This window comes from Fundulus heteroclitus, chromosome 6 (assembly GCF_011125445.2).
Source record: "Fundulus heteroclitus isolate FHET01 chromosome 6, MU-UCD_Fhet_4.1, whole genome shotgun sequence".
In the NCBI taxonomy this organism is placed as follows: domain Eukaryota; kingdom Metazoa; phylum Chordata; class Actinopteri; order Cyprinodontiformes; family Fundulidae; genus Fundulus; species Fundulus heteroclitus.
This window is the reverse complement of record NC_046366.1, coordinates 22,679,860-22,704,300: the sequence shown is the minus strand read 5'-3', so window position 1 is coordinate 22,704,300 and position 24,441 is coordinate 22,679,860. Positions and strand designations below refer to the sequence as shown.

The following is a 24,441-nucleotide window of genomic DNA, read 5'->3' as shown; positions in this document are numbered from 1 at the left end:
GGTGTGTGTTTCTTGTCCATTGTTGAAGACCCAAGAGAGGCAGTATATTTTAACTGTGTCAGACAGAGTAGTCACTGAGGAATCAAATACTGTCATCACTTCTCAATTATATTAAGCCACAGGCCTCATTTCTACAGCCATTGTCATTTGTAGGAAATATCTATATACACAACTGAAGCTGAATGGGTGGTCAGTAGCACCAATTTGCCGCTTCCTCAGCACTTTAGCCTCTGGTCACAAATTTGGAGCATTTTCTCCTGCTGGGGATTGTCCATTTGTAACGGGTATAAACTATTACATTTATAGTTGAGAAGTAATCACCTCGTCTGTCTGGCACGGTAGCACTGAGACTTGCTTTCTCAGTGCCAAAGAGAGCTCAACAGATTTACTTTATTTTATATCTTTTGAGAAATGCATGTCTTATTACCTTTGGGATACCTTTGGGACTGAATGAAAATAATTTTAAATCTAAATCAACAAGGGCTTTGAATCATTTTGGGCTTAGCTGTGTTTTGATTTCTGCCGCATGACGCAAGTGTGACTGTTAGGACTTTTGGGGGTTTCAAATTTGTTTGAGGCTAACTTTAAAATCTGACATCACAGGTGGTGGTGAGATAAAGAGATATCTGATGAGCCTTATTGAAAGCTTGAAATCTGCATACAGTTTCAAAACTATACAGCTGAACATGGAAACAGAAGAAAAGGTTCTGATAGACCCATGAGAAGCATATGTGATGGGGGGGGGACAACTAACACACATTTTTGTATTTCATAAATTGAATAAAGGTTTTGTAAATTAATAATACTAATATTTTAGTTCAGTTGGTGGCAGAGCCAAATAGTATGGTCATTACCCAAGTCTATTTCCAAAGTGGCCAAAAGACCCATAAAGATGATGCTTCATTGTGTTGTCGACGAAAAATAAGCTTTAAATTTTAACTAGAAGAAATAAAATGTTGTTTTAGTTTTAAAGCAAACCCCAAATCGGATGCTAATTTGAGCATTATTTGTGGCCAAACAGTTAACTGGTGCTGTACTTAAACTTTCCCAATGCATACAACTCATTCAGGTCGTATCAGCCAACTTATCACCTTTTTTTTGTCTGAATACGCAATAATTCAATTGAAGAAAAAACTGGTCTCCCACTACAGCAGTCTTTAAAATCATCATGCTCCTGCCAGCTGTGTTTTCAGGCAGAGCCATTAGCTGAGCATCTAAGCTAACCTTGCATTTTCCCTCTCTGCTGTGATACGACTCATTTTGTTGGAACATTAGTCACTGATGCGCTAGTTAAACGTGTGCACAAAACCGACGGGAAAAAAGTTGGCATCCTGCTACCTACACAAATCCTTTTGGTTTTAACAAATAAAACATTATCATTAACCTTATTATTGTTTTAATTGCACAGTACTCAACCCTCCCTGGATAACTTGGGTGTAATGACGTCACACAAAAAGACAGGGGGCTGCATCCGCCAATACAGTCTCTCTTTCACTATGAATGCCATTGTAAATAGTGAAAAACCTTTCTATCGTTAGACTGACAACAACATCTTCCTCTTATATAGTTTGGCAACACAAAGCTTATACAACATAAAATGGCTTTTAGTTTAAAAATGGTGCCGGGTCATTGAACTGACTAAGGAAGCATTTAACATATCAACAGTGTACTGTAATGTTAAATGTTTTCCTCAAAAGTGTTTGAAGGCTGTTGGAAACTAGCATTTACTGTAAATCTCACCATGGATAGATAGTTGGTGTTAGTAATACAACAGGTAACATAACTCAACTTTAAACTGAGGCTTAGGTGGAGGTTTAAACACCATCCTGAATCTTTGAGCCCATAAGCTAATAAAATGTGAATTCTCTCTCTCTCTCTCTGTTTTCTCTTTTCTCTCTCTATCGCTCTCTCGCCCTCTCTCTCTCGCACACAGGAAGCTGCACTGCACCAGAAACTTCATTCACATGAACCTGTTCGTGTCCTTCATCCTGAGAGCCATCTCTGTCTTTATCAAGGATGGTGTGCTGTACTCCCAGGAAGAAAGCGACCACTGCTTCGTGCATACAGTCAGTTACCGCTGCTGATTATCATATATTCTGTGTGTGTGTGTGTGTGTGTGTGTGTGTGTGTGTGTGTGTGTGTGTGTGTGTGTGTGTGTGTGTGTGTGTGTGTGTGGCTTTCACCGCAGGAAAGGAAAACAACTCTGCTTGTTTAGCTATTAATGAAAAATTCATTTCAAATCGCAAGGTTAATTGCTTCATTTATATCAATCTGAAGCAGATAATTGCATAATTGGCCTTTTATTGTTCTAAGTAGTCCCTGCTCAGACAGCGCTTTTGCTCTCAAGGAATGAGTGAAGGAAGCTTTGATGCAGCTTGATGCTTTCCAAAGAGTAAATAGTTTCACTAAAGTGCAGTTGTAAAGGATTGCACGCAGTCACTGTAAATATGATCAAGACTTTTTTATGTGCGAATGCTGCAAACATTAATCCTCTGGTGTTTCTAGCTTCGTCTTCGCATTTGAAGGTGCTTCAGCCAGGAGCGAATCTGACTAAAACCAAACAAACTATCAAATTAGAAAAAACTCCTTGATTACAAATGCAGAGCAAACTCCAAGCTTTTCGCTAGAAACAACTCATCGCTCACTCTGGTAAGCAAGCATGAGAAATAAACCTAATTAAATAGGCTAATGGCTTTGGAAAGGCCAGCTGAAATATTTTACAGCAGGCCATTTCCCTCTGAATGGCTGCTGCGGTCTTCTTTTTTAAATTTACTGCTTTACCTCTGTTGCCATAGTGATTGCGAGGTCATCATCATGGAGGGGCCCTGAATTAGATCACTGCTGTAATTGTGTGGCCCACTCTAAATATGGACACCATTCATTAACACGGTGTCACTACATTACACTTCACCTGACTTTCAGGTGAGTCGTTTCCGAGGCCAGTCTGAATTCACTTCAACCGGTTCATGCAGCATTTTAAGAGGAATTAGCGGTAATTACTGACCACTGTTGACTTTACGGACCACATCTGTTTATACAGTAATTACTAAGAATCCAGACAGTTATTTTAGCATGCGCAGTCATCAGACTAAAAATAAAGGCAAATAAAAACCAAAACATTCAAAATCCCAGTTTAGCCAGTTCCTACTTACCTCACCTTAGGAGAAATTTGCTTCAAATGACCAGCTGTTGACTGTGACATTGAACCAGAGTCAAACACTGATTAAGATGCTTATGAAGAAAGTGATAAGGATTTCAACAGGATGTTAGATTCAAAAGAATTCATTCCCCTTGAGCTTTTACGCATTCTCCCAGATTACAACCATCAACTTAAGTGTATGTTGTTGCAATTTTATGTGATGGACAAACACAAAATAGGGCATGACTGTGAAGTTAAAAGGACAACGACTTTCACTTTTTAAATGTTTTAAAAAAAATAATCTGAAAAGTCTGCGATGCCTCTGTTTTCATCCTCATTTATCTTTACGGCTCTCTGAATATAATAACTGCCCTCAGAAGTTTCCTTATTGGTACATTTAGATCAGTTGTGCATGATTTCATTTCGGTATCAATATAAATGTTCTGTTTGCAGCCTCAGAGGGTTTTTCAGAGGAAATTATGGAGCAAACATCATAAAGAAGACCAGGGAGCACCGCTGAAAGGCCTGAGACAAAGCTGTGGAGAACTTAAAAGCACGGTTGTGTTATAAAACAATAATCTACACACGTGAAGGACGATTATCTGGTCAGACGAGACCTAAACTAAATGTTGTCATGCGACATGCATAACAAACATCACCCTGAACACACCATCCCTACCATGAGACGACATCATGCTGTAGAGAGGTTTTTTCTTTAGCAGGATAGTTGACAAAATGTATGAGTAGATCGAATAATCCAAAGTCCAGACCTAGATCCAACTGAGGATCTGTAGAGAGACTTTAAAAGTATTAATTCACAGAGCTACCCTTCCAATCTGACTGAGTCTGAGCTGTTTCATACAGTAAACATTTTTTAGACTGAACTTGTGGCAGTAATTGCCAGAGTAGAAAAGGTGTTTCTACAAAGGTTTGACTCTGTGAAAGCTACCACTGCCTGCTGGTGGTTAGACACCTTGGCATAGGGAGAGAGAGGTGAACAAAAGGACCTGTTTCTGCCCGAACAACGGAGTAGTTGCAGCTCTACACTACCCTGTTTCTGACATAACGGCAAAAATAAACTTCACTGATACATTAAATTAACTTACCTATCCAGCAGAAAGCCTGCAACCTCCGCATCAGTTTTGAGTCTGCACTCCCTCATGAATTATTTCCACTCCACCTGGCAATAATAGCTGCGCCACTATAGACTCTCATTTTTTTCCCCGATTATTACTTTTTCTTTTCTTGGTTATTGTCTCTTCCTTCTTGCTGGGCAAAGAGTAAGTGTGGTCCTCCAATTCAACAGAAAATGGTAAACAGAATGATCTACAGCCCCCCTTTTCTACTCCTCTTCCACTGACAGCACGTCCTCATACAGAAGACAGATAGGAAAAACATGTGTGGCTGACAGTTTGTCTTCTGAAATCAGAAATGGCGAGGCAACGTAGTGTCTCCCGGTATATGTATTTATAAACTACTAATTCTAAGTCATGAGAACGCTTTCATTTTTGATGTGATGTTATTAGACTTAGCCAGAATAATTATCTATAAAAGCAATACTTGATTTTTGCTAATTAAAAGTCAAATTTGTTACACACTGTCCCTTTAACAATTATAACTGACCATAAATTAATAATGGCTCATTTCCAAAGCTCGGTGAACTCTAAATGACCCAAAAAAGATTGTTCACTTTAAATAATACTCATATATATCATATATTCCCTGGTGTCTTGAGTCTGCTTCAGAATTATGAACGTTGGGTTTTAAGGCAAACTATCTGTGAAATAGAGCGCCATTTTAGCTCAATCCAATGTTATGGTAAAAGCCCTCTCCACAGTTTAAGGTATATTGTCTTGAATGTACAGATTAATCCAGTAATTTTCCAGAGTTGAACTGACACTCACCAAGAAAAACATGGATTCTACACACAAATGTTTCCTCTATTGTAGTTGGGCATTGATCTGAAGCATGAAATGTCTGGGTTATCTTGTTGACGGCGGTGGAGGGTTAATGTAAGGATGTGAGCTATAGTCAGTCCATCTAATTACAAAACATGGCTTCCTGCAGATATTGTTATCACATTTGATCCAAGACAATAATCAGGGCAAGAACTCCAGATGAAGATGTGATTTATTTTTGCAAACAAGCAACCCATACTGTATATAAGATCACAACTTTAGCAGGCACCTCTTTACATCCTGCTGATCTATCCACGTGTTTCCTCATCCAGGTGGCGTGCAAAGCAGTGATGATTTTCCTCCATTACTGCGTCATGTCCAACTATTTCTGGCTGTTCATTGAGGGCCTGTATCTCTTTACTCTGCTGGTTGAGACCTTCTTCCCCGAGAGACGCTATTTCTACTGGTACACCATTGTTGGGTGGGGTACGTCACACTTTCTGATCAGTTGACCTCATCTCCAGCTACATTATGTTCTGCTGCTCAATCTGATCATGATTTTTGATTACAGGAACCCCAACCATTTGTGTGACTGTCTGGGCCGTTCTGAGGCTTCATTTCCATGACACTGGGTATGTGAGAACGTCCCAACCTAACATGTTATATGTATAAGAACATCTAGTTCAGAAGCATTGTTTTACTCTTTGTCAGTTATATAGCTCACAGCCTGGGGGTAATTTTTTTCAGAGTAGCACATACACTGACAATGCATGTCGAGTCAGTGGGGAGTTGGCACCCCCTAGTGTAAGGCAATGTGTAGGCATTATAGGAAAATACATAATGTGTATGTATGTATGTATGTATGTATGTATGTATGTATGTATGTATGTATGTATGTATGTATGTATGTATGTATGTATGTATGTATGTATTTTCATTGGTGATTTTTGATTAGGAAAGATTTCTAATCACATGCTGGTCACTGCCCACAGATGCTGGGATACAAATGAGCACACTGCCCTCTGGTGGGTGATTAAAGGACCTGTTGTGGCTTCAATAATGGTAGGTTCACTGTGTCTTTCCCATTTAGCTATGACAAGAAGTTGACTAAATTTGCCAAACATAACCACCAGTAAATCAAGATAATGTATCAAACAGTCTTTTACCAGCAGTTTGGTGCCTTACTGGGTAAAAGGGTTTTGGAAATTAGCAAAGAAAGTTAATTAACTAAACAACATTTTTGGGGGGCAATTGGGTTACCTGTAAAATTCTTCCCCGAAGAAGACAAACGCATTCACAGCAGTCTAAACAGCAAACAAAATGTAATCTATTTGTTCAAAATAATCACATATCATCCATGTATGTGTGGGTGTTTTTTTTCTTTTTCCTATAGATCAATTTTGTCCTCTTTGTCGGAATCATCATCATCTTGGTGCAAAAGCTGCAGTCCCCTGATATTGGAGGAAATGAGTCCAGCATTTATCTGTAAGTTGCATTAAAAATGAATCAGACACTGAGATATATGCTCAGAGTAGTCAAGTCTTTGGAAAATAATTTAAAATTTTGATCATGATGTTTCTTTGTTGTTGTTTTTTTATACCTTACACCTATGTATTTTAATGAAATGTCAAATACCCTCAGGGAGTTTTTTTTTTTCTTTATGAAAATGGCTCATATCTGGTCTTACACAAAACTGATGATCAGCTCTGTCAAACAAGCATAAATTGATAATTAAATTGATAATTTATTATATTTTATGTCTTGTCTACTGTACTATTCTACAGACCCTTTAAACCGACCTTTTTGCACTATATGCTTTATGTCAAAATGGCTCTCATCAGTGAGCCATTTTGTTGCTCTGAGTAGTACAAATATCGCTCTGAATGTTTTTAAATTGTTGTCAACAATGTTATTATCACACCAAATTTAAAACACACTATATTGCCAAAAATATTCGCCCACCTGCCTTGACTCACATATGAGCTGAAGTGACATCCCATTCCTAATCCATAGGGGTTCAATATAACATCGGTCCACCCTTGGCAGCTAAAACAGCTTCAACTCTTCTGGAAAGGCTGTCCACAAGGTTTAGGAGTGTGCTTATGGGAATTTTTGACAATTTTTCCAGAAGCGCATTTGTGATGTCACATACTGATGTTGGACGAGAAGGCCTGGTTCTCACTCTCTGCTCTATTTAATCCTGTTCTATCAGGTTGAGATCAGGACTCTGAGCAGGCCCCTTAAGTTCATCCACACCAGACTCTGCCTTCTATGTCTTTATGGACCTTGCTTTGTGCACTGGTGCACAGTTAAAGGCCAGCTCCAAACTGTTCCCACAAAGTTGGGAACATGGAGTTGTCCAAAATGTCTTGGCATGCTGAAGCATTCAGAGTTCCTTTCACTGGGGAACTAAAGGGCCAAGCCCAGCTCCTGAAAAACAACCCCACACCATAATCCCCCCTCCACCAAACTTTACACTTTGCACAATGCAGTCAGACAAATACCATTTTCCTGGCAACCGCCAAACCCAGACTCGTCCATCGGATTCCCAGATGGAGGAGCGTGATTCGTCACCCCAGAGAACGTTTCTTCACTGCTCTGGAGTCCAGTGGCGACATGCTTTACACCACTGCATCTGATGCTTTGCATTGCTCTTAGTGATGTATGGCTTGGATACAACTACTTGATGATGGAAACCCATTCCATGAAGATCCCTGCGCACTGTTCTTGAGCTAATCTGAAGCCCACACGAAGTTTGCAGGTGTGTAGTGATTGACTCTGCATAAAGTTACCGACCTTTTTGCACTATGTGCTTCAGCATCCGCTGACCCCGTTCCGTCAGTTTATGTGGTCTGCCACTTCATGGCTAAGTTGCTGTTGTTCCAAAACACTTCCATTTTCTCATGATACAGCTGACTGGAATATTTAGGAGCTCCTGAGAGCGACCCATTCTTTCACACATGTTACTAAAAACAGTCCTAGGTGTTTGGTTTTATACCTGTGGCCATGAAAATGATTAGAACACCTGATCCCAATAATTTGGATGGGGAGCAAATACTTTTGGCAATATCGTTGAACGTTTATTTAAGATGTTGGCAGACAATTTAAATTCAAATGGCAAAACCGTAAAGAGCGTAGTTTTCCTTCAAAGGAGCCAAGTACTTAAAGTCTCTTATAACCTGTTGTGTCCACCTCTCTTTTACGCTCACATGTTCTACCTGTTGCCAAGAAGCCTGAGCGTCTTGGTGGAGTTGTAGTTTAGTCAGACATCCCTCCCGGTCAGCTCCCACGGGACTGTGTCTTTTAAAGCCCTGCAGATAACACCATTCTCATCTGCTGCTTGGGTCCAGGCGTGCGTGACAGGCTGTGAAGATGCGTGCGCGTGTGCGAGACCGTGTCCCTAAAGACATTGTCTTTATTGTACTGTGTGTTGTCTTTGTGCTGTATAGCAGCTGTGCTCAGAAATGCTTCAGTGAGCCCACACAGGCTGTTCAGCATTCGTGCAGGATGTCAGAGTTATCCACCATCACACTGTAAGTGTGTGTGTGTGTGTGTGTCTGTGTGTGGCTGCTTTATGTGGAAAGCATGTATGTATGTATCTGTGTGTGTTTTTTACCCCTGGGGTTCCAAAGATTTTCATTTAAAAAGGTTAAATAACAAAAACAGACACGTAAACAAAAATGTCGAGATTATTGGTTGAGAACTCAAAGTGAAATTTAATGTATTTTAATGCTTTGGTTAATTTTGATTTTATTTTGGGTTTTCGTTTTCTTTTGTATCTAAAGTGTTCCTGGTGCATTTTGATCGCAGGAGGAAAAAAAACTAAAGCTTGTATCAGATTTCTTGCTCGGATTTAGATAATAAGTGGGTTGCACCATAGAGTTTGTAGCTTAAACAGAATTTCTTCCGGACTAAAGAATTGTATTTCATTTTAGGATGAGCAGCAAAAATTAACACGGTAGTTTTAGAACCGAGATAAAGTAAACGCAACTATTTTAGACTTATTTAACATCAGGTAGATTCCTCTGCAAAGCTGAATCTTCTGCCCATATCAAATTACTCTGCCTTTAAACTGAGCTCCTTCTTTCAGGTTAGCTGTTTTTTTTTTCTATCAAATTCAAGTCCAGAAGGGTGAAGAGAATCAACCTGTAGTAATTAAAATATATGATATACCCTCTACTTTTTTTGTTCATGCACGTCAAATATGTTTTACCTTGATTTTAGAGGGATGAAACAAAATAATTACATATTTTAGCTTATAAAAAAAAAATAGAATGATGAGGAAAATTACTGACAAACTGTTTTTGCGATATTTGTTTCTGGCAAAGTACTGATAAAAAACAGGCCAGCAGTGTATCTAGTTAAAGCAAAGAAAATAAATTATTTCTTAAAAATAGTGCATAACACTGACTCAGTGAGATTAGACGGAGAGCATCCATGAACATCATTGTTCAGTTCTTGCAGCACATTTTTAATTGAATTTGGGTGTGGACTTTGACTAGGCCATTCTAACACATGACCATGCTTTGATCTGAGTCTTTCCATTGCAGCTCTGGCTGTATGTTTAGGGTCCTTGTCCTGATAGACAACAAACTTCCACTTCTGGCTTAAGTCGTTTGCGGCCTCTAGCAGGTTTTCTCTCAGGATTTCGCTCCATATTAAGCTCCATCCATCTTTCCATCCTCTCTGACATGCTTCTCTGTCCATGCTGAAGAAAAGCATATGGCTATATAAATACTATATAAATTTTATTTTTTGCCAACATTTAGAACATAAAATTATATCTATCCTCCATATTGGGCACTTTATTTATTTATTAATTATTATTTTTGGAGCTATGTTTTTTGTAAACTGCATTGGTTAATCTGACCATTACAGCATTTTGTGCGTTAGGTTGCAAATTATGCAAGAGTTGCTGCTGTTTGTCACACAGAATTTTACAAGTTGGCCAGAAAGTTCAGCTTTTTAGTGGGCCACTCTAAGCGATGGGCCACTAGGCTGAAACAAAATGTGTAAAATGGCATTTTATGTGAACTATCATCTTTGTTTTAGGTGGATGGCCACTTTGTATGTTTTGGTTCAATTAAGACATTTAGTTAACTGAAACTAAATTCCTACTCTTTAATAACTACCATCCCCTCTTTATGTTGAAGTATTTGAACTAATTCACATTAAGATTTTTATTTTATACTCTTTGTTTGCTCTAAAATCAGTGGGAATCTAATTAAGTCAAGGTTAAGTTTTTTTTTCCTCTTCTAAATCTCAGCAAGAATCTGAATCCAACTAACGGTTTATTTATTTGATTGTTTATTTATTTATACTTTGGGAAATCAGACCGTCATACTAACTGAAATGCCCTGTAAAAACTCTACCTTAATTCATTTTCTGTGTTTGTCCACTGTGTATTTGTGTGATTGTTGTTGTTTTTGTCTTTTGCATTTCCATCAATCATTGTGTGTGTGTGTGTGTGTGTGTGTGTGTGTGTGTGTGTGTGTGTGTGTTTTGCCAGGTTTCTGTTTAATCTATTTAACAAAGATGCTTCATGTCAGTAAAATAACCTCATGTTCTTATTGTCAACAAATGTAGTATTTTTTTTCTAGCAGATGGTTAAATTGTTTCAGCACAATGATTAAAGCCATGATCAATGTAATGACTATAATACTATTTAACCAAGACCAAAATGGTGTATTTGCTGAGTGTTATTTATTAGCATTTATTAGACAATGATTAAAATACAACACACAAAGCCTTAGGGCAACAGTATGGTTCACTGATCTATACCTTATAAATAAAATCTAAGTTTAAACCTGTTTTCTTTACATGATTTGTTGACAATAAGAAAAATATTAATATGGTCTGGATTATGTGAAATTAAGAGAAATTTGTGGCTTTAATTTGTGGCATGGCACAGTGCATCACTGCATCAGTAGCACAACTTTTGCATCTCACTTGAGTCTGAGCACCAGCAATTAATTAACGTTGAAACCTGAAATCTTGAAAGTTTTCCTTTTTTTTTTTTTGTCTCGTGCATGTCGGCAAACCCAAATAAAAGTATTTGTTTTGTGTGTGTGTGTTCAGCCGTCTGGCACGCTCTACTCTCCTTCTCATCCCGCTGTTTGGTATTCACTACACCGTCTTCGCCTTCTCGCCTGAGGATGTCAGCAAGAGGGAGAGGCTGGTCTTTGAGCTGGGCCTTGGATCCTTCCAGGTTCGTTTTCACCCTCAAGGTTCAGGTTCCAGACATATGCAGACAAAGTACGAATGCCATTCATAATCCAGTGGCTCCTGCTGAACAGTTGTTAACTATAATTTACAGAAATCATGGTTTCTACAGCATGTCAGACAACCCATGTTACTGGCATTCTTTTTTATGGTTTTAATAAAACATATTTGCAGAAGACCCTCCCAAAAAATACCTTTTTATCCCTAAAGGCCACATTTGACGGACCATTATACTGTTTTGGTCAATTATGAAATCACTCTTATTTAAAACAATTATTAACCAAATTTTGAAAAACAATAAATTTGTTGCACTTGAACTGAACTGTGAACTGCAGTGGCGAGCCTACTCTGTAGACCTACTCTGCCAAGCAACCGCAGGAAAGAATTTCTGATTGGCTTATTTTTTCCGGAGAGGGAAGGCGAAGAACTTGAACAGAAAACTCAGAATAAAGCTCAATCCACATTGTTATGTCACAGAGAAGCTTCCCTGTCAGGATTTTAATTCATTTTAAAATATATTTTTTTTCTTTATAAATATTTATTTATATAATACTTTATATTACAAATGTACACAAATAAAGTAGGCAATTTGGTGCACTTAAACAAAATAATATCTTTAAAAGCAAATCACAATAAATGGCAAGATGTGACGAATAGAATGTCAAAGTAATCATTTGTTAACTATTGTTCTTGTCACCATTAAAACAAAAGTCAGCATATAATCAAAAATCAAAATTGAACAATTATTTAGATTATTGCTCAGCCCTATCTAACGAGTTTTTTTCGGTGGTGAATAAATGTAATTTTAAGAGCTGATTCCTTTCCATTATTTCTTAAACTAATACATACGTTATATGCACATCAATGGGTCTCCTTATGATAACTTCCTAAATTCCAGTTTACCTGTTTTACTCAGACTTGGCTTTTATTGTTCTGTCTTCTCAACATTTTCTCTTCTCTAAGACACATATGCATGCATCACTATGTTATTGTGATTTGTTATTTGCTCATCTTTCCTCAGGGCTTTGTGGTAGCTGTTCTCTACTGCTTCCTCAATGGAGAGGTAAGATATTATTCCTTCTTTCTTAATTCATTTTGTAATTTTCTTAATTTATTTTTGACACAAAAACCTCTGTGCCTTTAACCCCTCTCGTGGTGTATGTCAACAGAGCTAAATGCAAATAGGTTTTCTTTTATGACTTAAATTAAATATATATATTTTTACAGGTTTTTGTGTTTACAAACAGTAACTAAGACAAGTATATGTGTCTACAAAATATGATCTAAAAAAAAAATAAGGTTACGTTTTCTCCGTCTGTAAATTTGTAGCAATCCAATACCTTTTGACAACCATTCTTACTAATTTGCAGCATACTATAAGTGCTAGAGCATCTCTCTCTTTTAAACCTAAACCTATGCGCTGTACTTGTTGCATATACATGTATAGTTTAGTCAAAACAAATTATGTAAAAAAACATTTTAAGCATTGGGTTGCTTCTAATTTTCATTAAAAGGTTTTCACTCTTTAGGCATACAAAAGCTTCAAACCAGCCAAAATGTCTTTATACTCTGCTTCCAAAGAGTCAGACATTCATGTAATCTCATAAAGTGACTTTGATCAATAACTATTTAGGCTTTCTGAAAGTCTCCACAGCTTTCCCCTGAGACTTTGGCTGCTTTTACTGACTTTCAGCCCAGTCTGCAATAAAAAAGAAAAGAAAAAGTGAAGATTAAAAGAAAGGGTATTGGATAAAATGTGAAAACCATGTCATTTGAAGTCAGGGACCAAAATCTGTTTTTTATTAACTAGTTCCTCGCTAATCACCCTGTTGGGGCTCAAATACTATTCAATGTTTGTCTTTAAGAGTGATTTTTGTGGTATTTTCAGCTGCTTCATTGAAACAAATGAAAACAAATTATTTCTTTCTGACAAGTTGATAACATGTGTAAAGAACAAATGCCATTTGTTCTGTTATTATTTTTTGCCAGATTTTCAAACTTTTTTTACTTTTGTAAACTCTTGCTTTGTTTGTTCTTGTGTACTTTTTTTATTCTGCTACTTATTAAGCCTTTTCCTTGGTAGTTATATCTTTTAACTCCCCACATCTGTTTCCCATATCCACTCAGTACAGTACTCCTCTCCTCTGTCAGTGATCGTGTGTCCCAGTTTTCTCACAGTGATTTTTTTTTTTTACATCATGTATCTTCTGGTTTTTTTTTTGGTTTTTTTTGTTTTTTTGTTTGTTTTCTTTTTTATTACATGCTGTATTTCTTACCTTGTGCTTACTGGAGTTCACTAAAGGTTAACCTGCAACCTACTTCCATGTCTACCTGCATTTTGGTCTCCCCCTCAAAAAGCTTGTGACATACTTTGCTAAGCAGCCTGTAGATACAATACGGGTCCATTTGTTTAATTCAACAACCGTTCTAGGCCTGAAAAAATATATATAAACGACCTAATGTCTCCCTCTAAACTGGAATAATATTTTTGTGCCATGACAAAAAAAATAAAAACTGTTGTGCATGCCTAGACTATGAAAAATGTGCAAGAAAGAGTGGCTCCACTGATCAAATTCAAAGTTTTCGCCCAAAGCACACCCACACACTGGACTCAGAATAGTACAAGAGCCTATTTCTTTGTAAGGTTTTTGGCACCTTGGTTGGAACAATCTGCATCCTTGAAAAACACGAGTGCAAAGAAAGTCCATGCCTTTGTCAGGTCCTTTGCATATAGAGATCAGTAGACAATGCTCTCACATGGAGTGGAGCTCCCAGCTCCGAGGAAGTGCACACACCTCCAGAACGCACATATAGGCACCGCTGATGGAAGATCTTAGAAAGTTGTTAGCTTTTCAAGCTTAATTTCAAATAATGGATATGTTTGTGATGCTGTCAAAGAGAAGCCCCCATATTTTATTACGTAATGAATAGGGGGAGGGAAGAAGATAAGGAGAGGATAAAAAAAAAACAATGAACTAATGTAATGTAAGAGCATATTAGGGTTGTTTGCTTATAAACTCAAATGAGGTTTTTCCATTTTTGTGACACAGTGTTTTAACATTCCTTGAGATCCAGGGAACAACAGGAAATTTCTAATCTGGTGTTCGATCCTGAAAAGCAAAAAAACAAAAAACAACAATAATATTGAAACAGTCAGACAGTGCTGCCAAGTCCGCTTATAATAATCAACTTTCAGATAGTTTTTTCTGAAGTCGTTTATAAATTCTGTGGATTGTGTGTTTTTGGGCTTGTTTTTGACCATGACGTTGCTTACTATAAAATAAGCAACTATAAACAAGGGCTATAAAGAGGCCTGGTCACGCTTCTGTCATACAGAGAGCGTGAGCTGGCTAAAAATATTCATGTGCGTACACATAAACGCAAACCGCCACCCCTACCAACCCTCACTGGCAACAATTTTGTGACCAAAAAAAGCCGTGCTAGGTATAAATACAGCACTGTATACATATATTTACACAATATAGAAATGGCCGCTATTACAGTGTGTTGGTTTGCTATATTTGCGCTTCTTTTGGGCTTGCTTTCATAGAGGTGGTCGCTTGTTTCTCTCGCAAGATCTGGCAACAGTGCAGCCAAATGCTGGACTTATAATGAGGGGATAAACAGCCAAGGTTTAAAGAGAAGCAAATAAATACTTTTAGAACGCCTTTTGAAATGTTGCTTGATTTACAGATAAGCAAAAGGGGATTTTAATGCAACAGTTCTCTAAATCTTTATACATATTATTTCAGCATCTTTTTTAATTCATTAACAAAATCATTGTTAGTGTAAAAGTCAATTTAACATATATTTATCAGCAGGATGTCCTTTAAAGGTCCTTGTTGCAATGGTGGCAGCTGCCAGCAAATAAACAAAAATCAATCGATTGAAGCCATTATTTACGTGCTGTGTTATACCCATAAAACATAAATAAAAAGCTGTGGTGAAACCTAAACACTGACCTTTGACACAGATTTTGAGGTCTTATTTTACCATCAGCACTTCCCCACAAGCAGAAAGTGTAGTGTACGTTTGATGGAGCTGGCACAGCTTAAAGTACATTAAAAAATGACCTTGTGAAGTTTCTCCCTGAAGGTGCAGTCAGAGATCAAGAGGAAATGGCGCAGCTGGACGGTGAACCGGTACTTTGCTGTGGATCTGAAGCAGCAGAGGCACCCTTCGTTGGCCAGCAGTGGGGTGAACGGCGGGACTCAGCTGTCGATCCTCAGCAAGAGCAGCTCGCAGATACGCATGTCCAGCCCGTTGGCGGAGAACGCCAACATCAGCCTGCCGACCTGAGCGTCTGATCGTCCAGAGTCGACTTCAAGGTGCCCTTACACTTTCATCAGACCAACCAGAGCAGACCAAAGTGGCCCCTTGCAATTCTTATATTTTCTACTTTATAAAAAGGAAAAGCATTTTACTAAACATGTTCAGTTTTATTTGGGTATACTACAATAAAATAGAAATATTTATTTAGCAGAGAACTGAGGTGGAAATTCTTTTCTAATTAAGATAGAAATATTTATTTAGCAGAGAATTGCGGTGGTAAATTATTTTCTAATTATCGCAGCACCTTATCATTTTCAATCAAATTCGATTTCAATTCCCTACAAGCAAAAGCTTCTCAGAAATGTAAACAAATGAAGACTGTGCCATAAGAAAGACACTAATTTTGTGAATCGTTTCAGAAAGGTGACGCTTTATTGTTAAATGTTTGGGGGGTCATGTTTGATCTGTTTGCATAAACTAAATGTGCTTCGAAGTGCCATACAGTTCGCCTGACCGGATATCACTACAGTCCAAAGTTGAAACAAAACAAAACAACCAAAAGCTCGCCTTGCTTGTACAAAACGCTCAACGTTTATATGTAAATGTTTCATCTTTGAATTAAAACATGTTTCTTAAATCAGCCGTAAGTACAAAGTATGTCAAAATACACTCATTTTGAATATATATATATATATATATATATATATATATATATCAAACTCATAGGTTATGTAAATAGTTACTTTTAGTGTCTAGATTAGATCTCTTTACATAACAGCATATTGTAAGGACCTTTTCAAACAAAAGGAACTGGAGCCCAAATCTGTAGAGTCCATCACGTATGCAGGGGACCCAGTGCTTCATGCTCTCTCTAGTCTGGTGCTTTCCTTTATAGGAAACAAGAAAGGTAAACACGTAACGTCAAAGCTGGGAGAATAACTACAGAGCAGTAATTGCCAACTTTTTTCCCCCCGTAAAATGCAGCATCTTTTTAAACGTTCAACTTCCAGTACATACAGCTACAAGATAAAACTGGTCATATCATCCCGTTTGACATTTTGTACTTTTGCAGTTCAGCTCGTTTCTTACTCGACTTTTTCAGGTGCGAAATTGTGCCGTCTGCTGCAGGGCGTTGTGTACTAGCCATGCGTCGTTTCGCACCTGCCATGGGGGATGCTTCCTACTTGGAGAGTTGATGATTTAAAGTAACTTTTTTTATAATCTGCTCATCATCCACTCTAAGGAAATGTGATTATAGGACTCCAATAACTAATAAGTACCAACAGGATGTCACTCAAGGTTATTTTGGTTTTATCAGTGCTCATGATAATTCATATTTGGTGGAGTTAACTAGGCCAAACAGGGATTAGAACCAACAAAAAATGGGAATGGAGTGAAATACGATGTCTTCAGGCAATAACTATGCAGTTGACTTAAATTATCTGTGAGATTTGAGCATTGTATAACCGTTTATCTGAATAATTCATAAGAATACAAAATAAACTGATGCTCGATTTTTCGAAGTACATGGCAATGAAACGTTTTTATTTTTTTTTAATAATACCAAAAGGAAGGGAGAAAAAGCTACTGCATAGGTACAAAGTTGCAGAGGGGGCAAAGGGGGCCATTGTGCTGCTGAGCTGGTTTTCCTCATCACAACTTTCAACGAGCGCAACATTTGCCGTCTGTGAACCCGAACAATCTGTGCCAATGTTTTTCCCAAACGTTATTCACCTAGGCATGGTTTCATACGTGCTGTATTTTGCTATGGGTGGTAATGCTCACACTGTGCACATCTATTGAGCTTCAGCCCATTGTGCCATCTTTAAACAGCTCCTTTTTGCAATTTGATTAGACACCTCATATTCCAAAGTGCCTACTCATACAAATAGCTATCACTTTAAATATCAGTAAACACATGGTTTAATGGAGTCACTTTCTGCAAAGCAAATATAATATAATGTGTCTTATTGTGGGTAGCATGCTTTCTCACAATACGTCTCTTTTGTAATTGAATGATTTGCAATTTATTGTGAGAGTTTAGCCTTTTTTCTTTATCAAATGAGGATACAGTTTATCATCTTTGACAAGTTTAACTGAGGTGTTTGTATTGCACCAACTATAAATTCTAGATGGGTACTTCATTACCGAACACATGAATGGCTTCAAAGTAGAAACATTGCTGTTAGCATTGATCAACAAAGGCTTTAATTTACCCGCTACTGACAATCTCATTTGAGTGTCGCTCTATGTTATTTATTTTGGGGGGGGTCAAACCAGCTAAAAAAAACATGAGAACAGTGTTCCATTAAAATGTGAAAGGATGTATATAGGAGGAGTTTTCTATCATAATTTTAATTTCGATGTTTATTAGTTTGCTCATACAAGTGTATTGTAAGATTGTCGTATCTTTAAATTATAATTTATGATACTGTTGAACAGATATGGATGTATATTTATTTTCCAATGATCATGTGCAATGTAACATAACGACTTGTATAGGATACGATTTCTTTTGTCTGAAACGTAGATGTCCGATTTTGATACACTAACTGCTGCAGACTTGGTCAAAGTGCCATAAAGATAGTGTTCCCTAGTATATTACTTCTGACTACATCGTGACAAATTGGGTCTAAAATGGCTTCATGAAAAGCATGAAGGCAGAATTGCATCTGCTTTTGAATGATGGTTTTATTCAGGGCACGATTCTGTATGGAGATCAAAGTATATAAAGAGGACGAATTTGACCACTGCAACAGTTGTGTATGAGGGTGTGATTAAAAGCCACTCTGCTGCTTATATGTTTCTGTCACCAGCATTCTGAGTCTGACTCTCAGAAAGAAACGACCATGTTTTAATGCTGTTACTGTCTGTAAAAAAAAAAAAAAGAGAAGAGCTGAAAAGTCCTCACATGACCATATCTGTGCTGTGCATTTGTGTACCACTAGATGGAAGCAGAACTTTGTAATAGAAAAGCGAGAGAGAGAGCAAAGGAGGAAGCCTTTTATTTGTTTAAATATTAGGCTCTGTATTGTGAATTTACAGGACAAATATGAGCAGAAAGAGGGAATCTTAGGATAATTACCATATTTGTATCTTCAATTATATTATTCCTAATTTCCTGTTTGATTAATTGCCAGACAAGCCATGTGAACTTAATCTGTGCTAATTAAACATGTACATCCATTAGAACTACATTAAAAATGAGCACTACAAAGGCTAATCCTAACTTTGCTTAAAATCATCCACATTCATTTTGCATTTAGATTGCCTCAAAATATACTTGAGCCACAGGTACAAGATATCTCAGTCTCTAAATCAATAGACAACAATTAGGGGACATTTTGTCTTTAACAGAACTTACTGTAACGACATTCCGTTAGAATTAGTTGGCAGCCACCTTGAAAAAGGTAAACAAATGTATTAATTTTCTGTACTGAGTTAAATGAGCTTACTAACTTAGTTTTAATTGTTAAAGGTACATAGCCACGTTACACATTTTAAAAAAGACCAAAAACAATTTGATCATGATAATCTAAAATTATATACACCAAACGTCTATCCTGATAGTGTTTTGATGGTCCTTTTTGAGGCTAAATATAGCCCCACAATAGGCGCGATGAGCAGATATAAACAGACATGGCGCCATCTACTGGCAGTATCGCAGAACTATCACAATGCCAGTTTGCTTAAATAATAAAACAGTATTAAATGATGCCAGACCAAGCCTGACCCTTTGCAATGCTCAGCATGATCAAAGACCAACCATTACTAATTAAATACAACGTTGTACAGCAAATTTAAGAGCCTCATATCAGAAAATTGACTCACGTCAATCAACTCTGTGGTCACGTCTGAGCAATCAGCAGGTTTAGCGTCCGCTTCAGTGAACACCAACGTTCATTCTGTATTCCCAGCGACATTCCAGGCTTTTCCCTTTTGGAATCAGTTTTTATTTTTTTGCATTTTTGTCATTAGCTCTTGGATCATTCTTCATTGTTTTGCTGGAAGATGCTAACAGCTGTTAGCTGCTTCCTTGTTTTATCCCCTGCTGTGCATGTGCAGTACGTACCTCCGTTGTTATTATAAAGAAACACAAAAGGCTTTATTTACGAACAAATTGAGCATAAACAAAACAACTAATATGCCTGCAGGACATGATAATCTTTCATAAAAACGTGTATGCAACCAGAGTGAGCTACTGACATTTAAATAAAAAATAGTCAAATAACGTGGCTATGCACCTTTAAATAGGTAGACACGAGTAGGTTAGATAATGGTTGGAAAACTCAGTGTTGATTTATCCAAAAAGAAACACATGTGGAACACAATCATCTCCCCATTAAACTTTAAAAGCCTCCATCTTCATGTGTTTTGTGAAAACAAAATGACATTGAGAGGGAAGTTGAGATCAGCACCATTCTGTTACACCCCTAACTCACAAAATGAGGCAGTCAGCCCCACACCAGCTGACTAGCACAGGGGCAATAGGGAGGTAGTGACGACTCATGGTTTGTGCAACCCATCAGTCTCAACATTCAAATGCATAAACAAGAATTAGAAATCTCTAGTCTAGCTGGTATTACTAGTAAAACTACTATAGCTAAAAGCTTTAACCACATCCTAGCTACTAAAGCTAAATTAGCTAGAATGTCAATGTCTAATAGCATAGCAATTGCTACAGGAGTTATACTTGATAGACTATAGGAGCAGCTTTTAGCTATAGGCCTACTAGCTAAACAAGCCTAGTCTAGTTTACTGTAGCCATAGCTAGACTAGAACATAGGTAGCATAGCTTTAGTTATACTTGTCATTACATTGTAGATATGATTGCATATGAAGCAATTTGGGGACCCTTTACAGTTTTTATAAAATTTTCACTTAGAATGTCATGAATAGCTTGATTTATATCAGTACAGTTAGAGTCAACATAAATGCTACCCATTCTGACTCAAACAAAGAACTTGACTTTTGTATAACATAAAGTATTTTCAAAAGCCTGAGTGTTAAGGCTACAAATCGGCATATCAGCCAGTCATCTCCTTTAAAAAGCTAGTCTCTTACCAAGTAAGCCATTTGTTTTAATGTAGCTGGTAGCTTAACACTGATTTCACTTTTCTGCCACTTGCAGCTTAAGTAACAGACTACCACCGGATTCTCACTAACAATATATAAATGACTGTGATTGCAAAAACTCCTGTTTGAACTGTATTCTGTGATGCACCTCTGTGTTAACATGCCATTTCTTCAACTCTTGTGGCTTATGGAGCCAGTTTGGTCAAATCAAGTGTGTGTAAGTTTTACTGATTGTCAATGAATTTTTGAATGTAGAGTTATTGCTTCTCAGCTGCTCTTAGATGTTCCCTGCTGTCTATTTGCTCTGGTGTACAAATGATGTCTTTTCTCTATCATAAATAGTGTATATTTTTTGCCATACCGGTGGACTACTTGACTAAAATGTACAATGTTTGTGACAGTGTTTTTGTAAAGTTGTTTATGGTCCGGTTTTAAGAGTGTATGTGAATGACTGAAAAATTGGAGAGAATGGAATCTGTATGCATGTAAACGTAATGACAAACATTCAAAAGAATACTATGAACTTAGATGTTGGAAAAAACGATGTATAAACTTTCATCCAACTTGTGTTTAACCTGTAATATTGAGTCACGTATAAGTGTTACTGATGTCCAACATCCACGTCTACTCGTGTTAACTAACTGCAAAATAAATATGTGGTATGTTGTTGTACTTTCCAAAGACTGAACTCTTTTTTTTTCTTTTTTTTCCCCCCAGTGTCCTGTCTAGCAATATGGCAATAGGAATTGATGTCTCAATGCCAGATAGAGCTCGACAGATTTTGCTTTTACAAGTGGAGCGAACAGCTTTCGCCATAGTGCTCCACTTGATTTATGCTTGTAAATAGCTTTATTATGATTCCTGCTAGGAGAATTTCAAATTATATGGACATGACAATGGGAGAGTAAAGGAAGAACAAAAAGTGAAAGAAAAGAAAAAAAAAGTAGAGGTGAAAGAAAGAGGAGATAAAAGGGAGAGAATGATAAAACCTTCTTTGTCTGCTCCATCACCTGGAAAGAGACACAAAAAGAACAGCACAACCAACAGACATAAAGCAACAGATACACTCGAATAACACCTAGATGCCATTGCTAAATCATATATATTATGTAAGCTGACATGTGTAATGTGATATTTGAAAAAAGAAAGTGAAAGAACATAAATAAATAAATAAATTATAAGATTACTGTATATAAGTGAACACTTAATACCTGGGACCCAGCACCTGTGGGAGATGTGAGAGTCCACTAGTTTAGGTGAAGATTATCCAGAAATAGCTTGATAGTGATTGTGGAGAACCGAAGACCCACCTTCCCCGAGCACAGAGGCAGGCGTCAGGGGACCCGTAACCCCAGACTCCCAAAGGGGTCCCTAAAGCAGGTCGCCCAGGAGGGGCCGACACAGGATATCTGCAACCCCCCCCCCCCCCCCCAAGGAAGGAGCAGAGACGACCCCGAGGAAATCCCCCAGCCACCGCAATGCCGACGCCCTCAAGAGCCGCGGGGACGAGCCCGTGGGCTCCGCCGGCAGCTAGCCCCGCTGAAGTGGTCCCGGCCATGGGCCCTGAGGGCCAGAGGCCCCAGGGGCGCCCCGCCCCCACGACGGGGGCCCCGGCCGCCCCCCGGGGGGCCAGGCCCCGCGAAGAGGCCGCCGGGAGTGGGCCGGCGCACGCCCGGGAACCCGCCCCAAACCCGAAGCCAACCAATGCGCCAGAGGGCCAAGGCGCCCGCCAACGAAGTGGAGGAGGGCAGGACGTGGGGGGATGGGCTCCACACCTAGCGGAGACTTGAGATGTTCTTGGGAGAGGGAGCGGACCACACCCATACCTGGGAAAAAAAAAAAATGGAAAACTCATTCACACCATCCCTCCCTTGTGCCCTACTCACCACACACAGAGAAAAAAAAAAAGAAAAAGACGCTGTACACACATTCCCACATAACACTCACATCCAACACTGACCAGAGGGGGGGGGGGGTCACCCCAAATCGACTATACGACTGCTTGTGCCCGACCCCCGGCCCCGGACCAGACGCCCCCCGGACCGGGCCCCCCCAAGAGGGCGGGCCAACACGACCCGCACGAGCCACCCGGCCAGAGCCCCCCCCCTCCCCCTAAATACCTAATAAACCCCCTCCCTCCCCCACCTTACCCTTGCCATCCCTGCCCCCCGCCCCTCCTGGGGGGAGCGGAGGCATCAGCCCCAGACCTGGCAAGCCGCTGACTACACACCGCAGCCCCCCGCCAAGACCCCGGACACAGTGGCCCGCACCTCCTCCAGGCCCCAGACTCCTTGCCGCCATCGGAGAACGGGGGTGTGCAGAAGACCCCGATCCTCCCTACGCCTGCTCAAATGTTGTGTTGTTGCATGTTGTTCTCAAGTGCGTTTAAAAACTGGGAGCGCCGAAGGGGATGCACGGCACAGCCCACCCCCCTTCCGGAAGGAAGCTGTTGCCAGCGCACCCCCTCCGGGCGACTGCCCAGAACCCTCAATGTCTAAGTGGGAGAGGAGGTGAAGGGAGCCGTCCGAGGTGAGGCTCACACAACATAAGCCCCCCCCCCCAGACGTCTTCCCCCCATCCCCCCACCCCTACCATGGCCTATATGAGTGTGCGATGTGAAAAATGTTTGAAGTGAAAGTGTCTAAGATGCATGATAAAATTGGGGAGAGGGGCGTCACCAGAAAGTGGCAACCTCCAGTAACGCCCTCTCCCCCAGGACCTACATGTGTGGCGGCGTGATGGAGCAGGCAGAGGGAGGATGGACTGAACTCTTTTCAGACTCAGAAACGTCACACTCTAAATTCTTCAGCCACATTCATCTTGATTGCTTGTTTGATGACAACTGATGGAAAATAATCAAATACTACAGGAGAAATTAATCTTTAATATGCATCTGAAGCCACAAATTAATCTTCTTCTGATTAAAGACAAACAGTGCAACAGAAAGGCATGTCCACACATGTCCGTCGTTTGAGAGGACATGTCTGCTGTTGTGTGATAATTGTAACAAGAAGAATGAAACTGCTGACCAGTTATGTCATTAATGCAGCTCACTACATACCAACTTCTCGCAGCTCTGCTCCAAAAGTTGTAAACTTAATACCCCTCACCCCCCAGTAACCCCACAAGGTATTAAGTGGATATGTCTGGGCTGGATACTGCTCTGAGGATCCACGGTGGACTATGACATGGGCGTAGAAAGTTATGCAAACATCAACAAGGACAACGATTATCTTCAGAACTTAAACGGGTATGAGTATGAATTTAATTCATATCCACACCTGTTCACATTCGTAAATGCCATTTTCTGTTCTTCTCGCCCCAATTACAAGACAAGCCAGCGCAGCAGCCACATCAATGACATATAGATCAACTTTTAGATACATTAAGCTTTCAACAAAATGCATAAACAGATTTGCAGGACCTAATTTTGTGACTTGTGCCTAGTTGAATCAGATGCTGTGTTTCCTACAACTCATCCTGAAGCTCAACATACATTGACATTGTAATTGTTTTGATGTCCTTTTATTTGAGCTTGTTGGTCAACTGGACCCATCGTCAACCTATCATCTTGGCGGTCGTCCTTGGCAGTCCCGGCAGAAGATGCAGTTGTGTTGCACATCACACTGGGATGTACGATTGGTACTCCGAATTAAATTCTGTCCTTTTCAGTCACCACGACCCAATTCTATGTAACTATTGTTCCCAAATTGTTTGGAAACCTGTAGCTGTGTTCCTAACATACACCTCACTGAAGAACAAATGTAGCTAAAAGCTGAAATGGTTTGTGATACTGACAAAAACACCTAACCTAAAGTATTTCATAATCAAGGT

At 39.1% G+C, this 24,441-nt stretch overlaps 1 protein-coding gene across 4 annotated transcripts in view; it reads left to right on the top strand.

Moving 5' to 3' along the window:
- Positions 1-16,907, top strand: part of LOC105920883 (pituitary adenylate cyclase-activating polypeptide type I receptor) — a 36,602-nt gene extending 19,695 nt beyond the window's left edge. The window contains exons 7-15 of one of the 4 annotated variants that reach the window (XM_012856529.3): positions 1,934-2,066; positions 5,370-5,523; positions 5,609-5,669; positions 6,030-6,099; positions 6,431-6,522; positions 8,487-8,570; positions 11,116-11,245; positions 12,281-12,322; positions 15,355-16,907. In XM_012856529.3, the coding sequence (XP_012711983.2) occupies positions 1,934-2,066; positions 5,370-5,523; positions 5,609-5,669; positions 6,030-6,099; positions 6,431-6,522; positions 8,487-8,570; positions 11,116-11,245; positions 12,281-12,322; positions 15,355-15,558 (970 nt within the window). In that variant the 3' untranslated portion in view covers positions 15,559-16,907. Of the gene's footprint in view, positions 1-1,933; positions 2,067-5,369; positions 5,524-5,608; positions 5,670-6,029; positions 6,100-6,430; positions 6,523-8,486; positions 8,571-11,115; positions 11,246-12,280; positions 12,323-15,341 lie in introns of all 4 variants that reach the window. The other 3 variants (XM_012856527.3, XM_012856531.3, XM_036138351.1) reach the window with 3 other exon arrangements.
- The last annotated feature ends 7,534 nt before the right edge of the window (positions 16,908-24,441 follow it).